Source organism: Xenopus laevis, chromosome 5L (assembly GCF_017654675.1).
Source record: "Xenopus laevis strain J_2021 chromosome 5L, Xenopus_laevis_v10.1, whole genome shotgun sequence".
Taxonomy (NCBI): Eukaryota; Metazoa; Chordata; class Amphibia; order Anura; family Pipidae; genus Xenopus; species Xenopus laevis.
The window spans coordinates 16796947-16799033 of NC_054379.1; the positions used below are offsets into that span (position 1 = coordinate 16796947).

At 49.9% G+C, this 2087-nt stretch overlaps 1 protein-coding gene across 1 annotated transcript; it reads left to right on the top strand.

Annotated features, from left to right (window-relative positions):
- Positions 1-368: 368 nt before the first annotated feature.
- On the top strand, positions 369-2087 carry LOC108716475 (coiled-coil domain-containing protein 177). Its single transcript, XM_018262638.2, has one exon. It carries the CDS (start codon positions 369-371, stop codon positions 2085-2087), a length of 1719 nt encoding a protein of 572 aa, XP_018118127.1.

The window sequence follows — 2087 nt, forward strand, 5'->3', positions numbered from 1 at the left end:
ATAGGATTGACAGCTTTTTTTTTAAGGACGCCAGCCCGCCTATGTGTGCTACCTTCCTTATAACTGTATAGGGAACTGATTATTTATCCTGGTCTTGACAAGTTTTAGAAGAGTTTATAATTCCTGACACCAACAAGGAACATAAAACCTCAAGCTCGCCACATCAGTTTTGTGCGCATGCTCAGGAGGAATACAACGTCGAGTAATGCCTAGCCTGTGCGCATGCGGACTAGTTAACAAGCCTCCGCACCACCAGGTGGCGCTCTAGGTCTAGCGGCAACGCTCCGTCTCCCTTAGCAACGGAGTGGCTTCCTGGTCACCATGGAAGCGGCGGCCTGTCACTGTTTCGGCACCGATAAGCTTGAGTGATGGAGCGTGGTGGGCGCCGTTCCCCGAACTTGCACTTGAATCTGTACAACTTCCAGGAGGGCCAGGACAGCCGCTATGTCCTCACCAGCCCGCGCTCCCTGGAAGCCTGCGCACGTCTGGGGATCAGGCCTGTCGATCTCCTTCCCAGGTCACTGGAGGAAGTGGCGGGGCAGCACTCGAATGCCTTTCAGGGGCAGCTGAACGAGCTGTGGGAGGAATACGAGGAGGAGCGGAGGAGGCGGCTAAGGCTGTGCAAGCAGCTAAGGGCAAAAATAGTGCAGGAGGAACCCAGAGCAGGAGGGCCCCAAGCCCCATCTGCAGGTAAAGGGGCCAAAGAAACAGAAAATGATGGGGCCCAAGTGAAGCTCAGAGACTACACAGCAGTCCCCTCCTCATATAAGGGGGATACAGACTGTACCATGATGTATTCCACTCAGACAAACACTAGAAAAGCTGCTGCCCTTGAGAAAGAAAGAAATGAACCAACAGCACCCTTCTCCTCCAATCGGTGGGCCCCTAAGCTTTCCTTGGTCGGCCCCACACCCCCTCGACCTTCTGACCTGAGGAGAAGCCTAAGCCTGGGGGATCTAACGGACCCTGAGATCCAGGTCAGACAGCTGGCTAGGGATGTGGAGAGAGAAGCCAGGGTTTGTGTGTCTCAGAGAGATAAGAAGATTGCAGCTCTGATGTTAGTCAGGCACCGGGATGAAAATCTGGCCCAGCAGAGGAAGCTGAAGGCCCAGAAAGCCTGGCAAGATTTATTATCCGAAGAGCAGAGACTGAAAGAAGCAGTGAGTAAACCAGACTGGATAAACCAGCAGCACGGGAGAATTTGTAAGAGAAGATCAAGGAGCTCCAATGATGACTGGAGAGGGGACATTACCACCGAATACTTGAAAGAAAAGACTGCAGACCTAAATACTGGGCTCAATGTTGGCCTGGAAAGATCCACAAGCAATATGGATAAGATCCACATAGATGAGTTGACACATGCAACTAATGAAGAATTTAACAATACTCTCTTTGAAGAGCGCATGTCACAGGCCTTCAAGTTCCGGCTGATGAAAGAATTGCAGAACAAGAAAAATCTGCAGGTGAAGAACCAGTATGAAAGACTAAGGCACAACAGGCTGAAAGAGAAGGTGGACATCCAAGCCAAAGCTGAGGAGGAATTTATGAGGATGTCAATCAAGCAGAAAGAGCTCAAGTCTCAAGAGCTTTATGGGCAGTTGCTTGTGGAAAAGAATAAGGAACTGAAGGAAAAAGCGGCCAAAGAAGAAGAACAGATGTTTATGGCCAAACTTAGGGCCGAGCAACAGCAAAAAGAGCAGATAAAGCACAAAGCCATGCTGGCCAAGCTCACGGATCAGAAAATCCAGCATGCTAAGGATTCCCTGGGGAGGAGCATTCAGATTAAGGCAGAGAGGACCCGAGAGGTGAACACCATGAAGGAAAAAGTCCACCAGCTGCTGAAAGAGAAAGTCGATGAAGAGGACAAAAACTACAGAAAGCAGATGAAATATCTGATCAGGAAAAAGGACTCAAAATGTCATAAGTTGCTCAAAGAAAAGGAGGCCACGGTCGAACAGGGCAAGAAAACGGCAATGGCTTCATTTCAGATGAGGGAAAGAATCAGAGAGCAGACCAGAAGCAGGACCTTCGACCAAATGGTGAGGCAGGCAGAGATGAATGCAAGTCTACTCAGATACCCCTCGTAG

Bases quoted from the DNA above. Each gene is read 5' to 3' on its own strand.
- LOC108716475 (XM_018262638.2), top strand. From the start codon at position 369: ATGGAGCGTGGTGGGCGCCGTTCCCCGAACTTGCACTTGAATCTGTAC.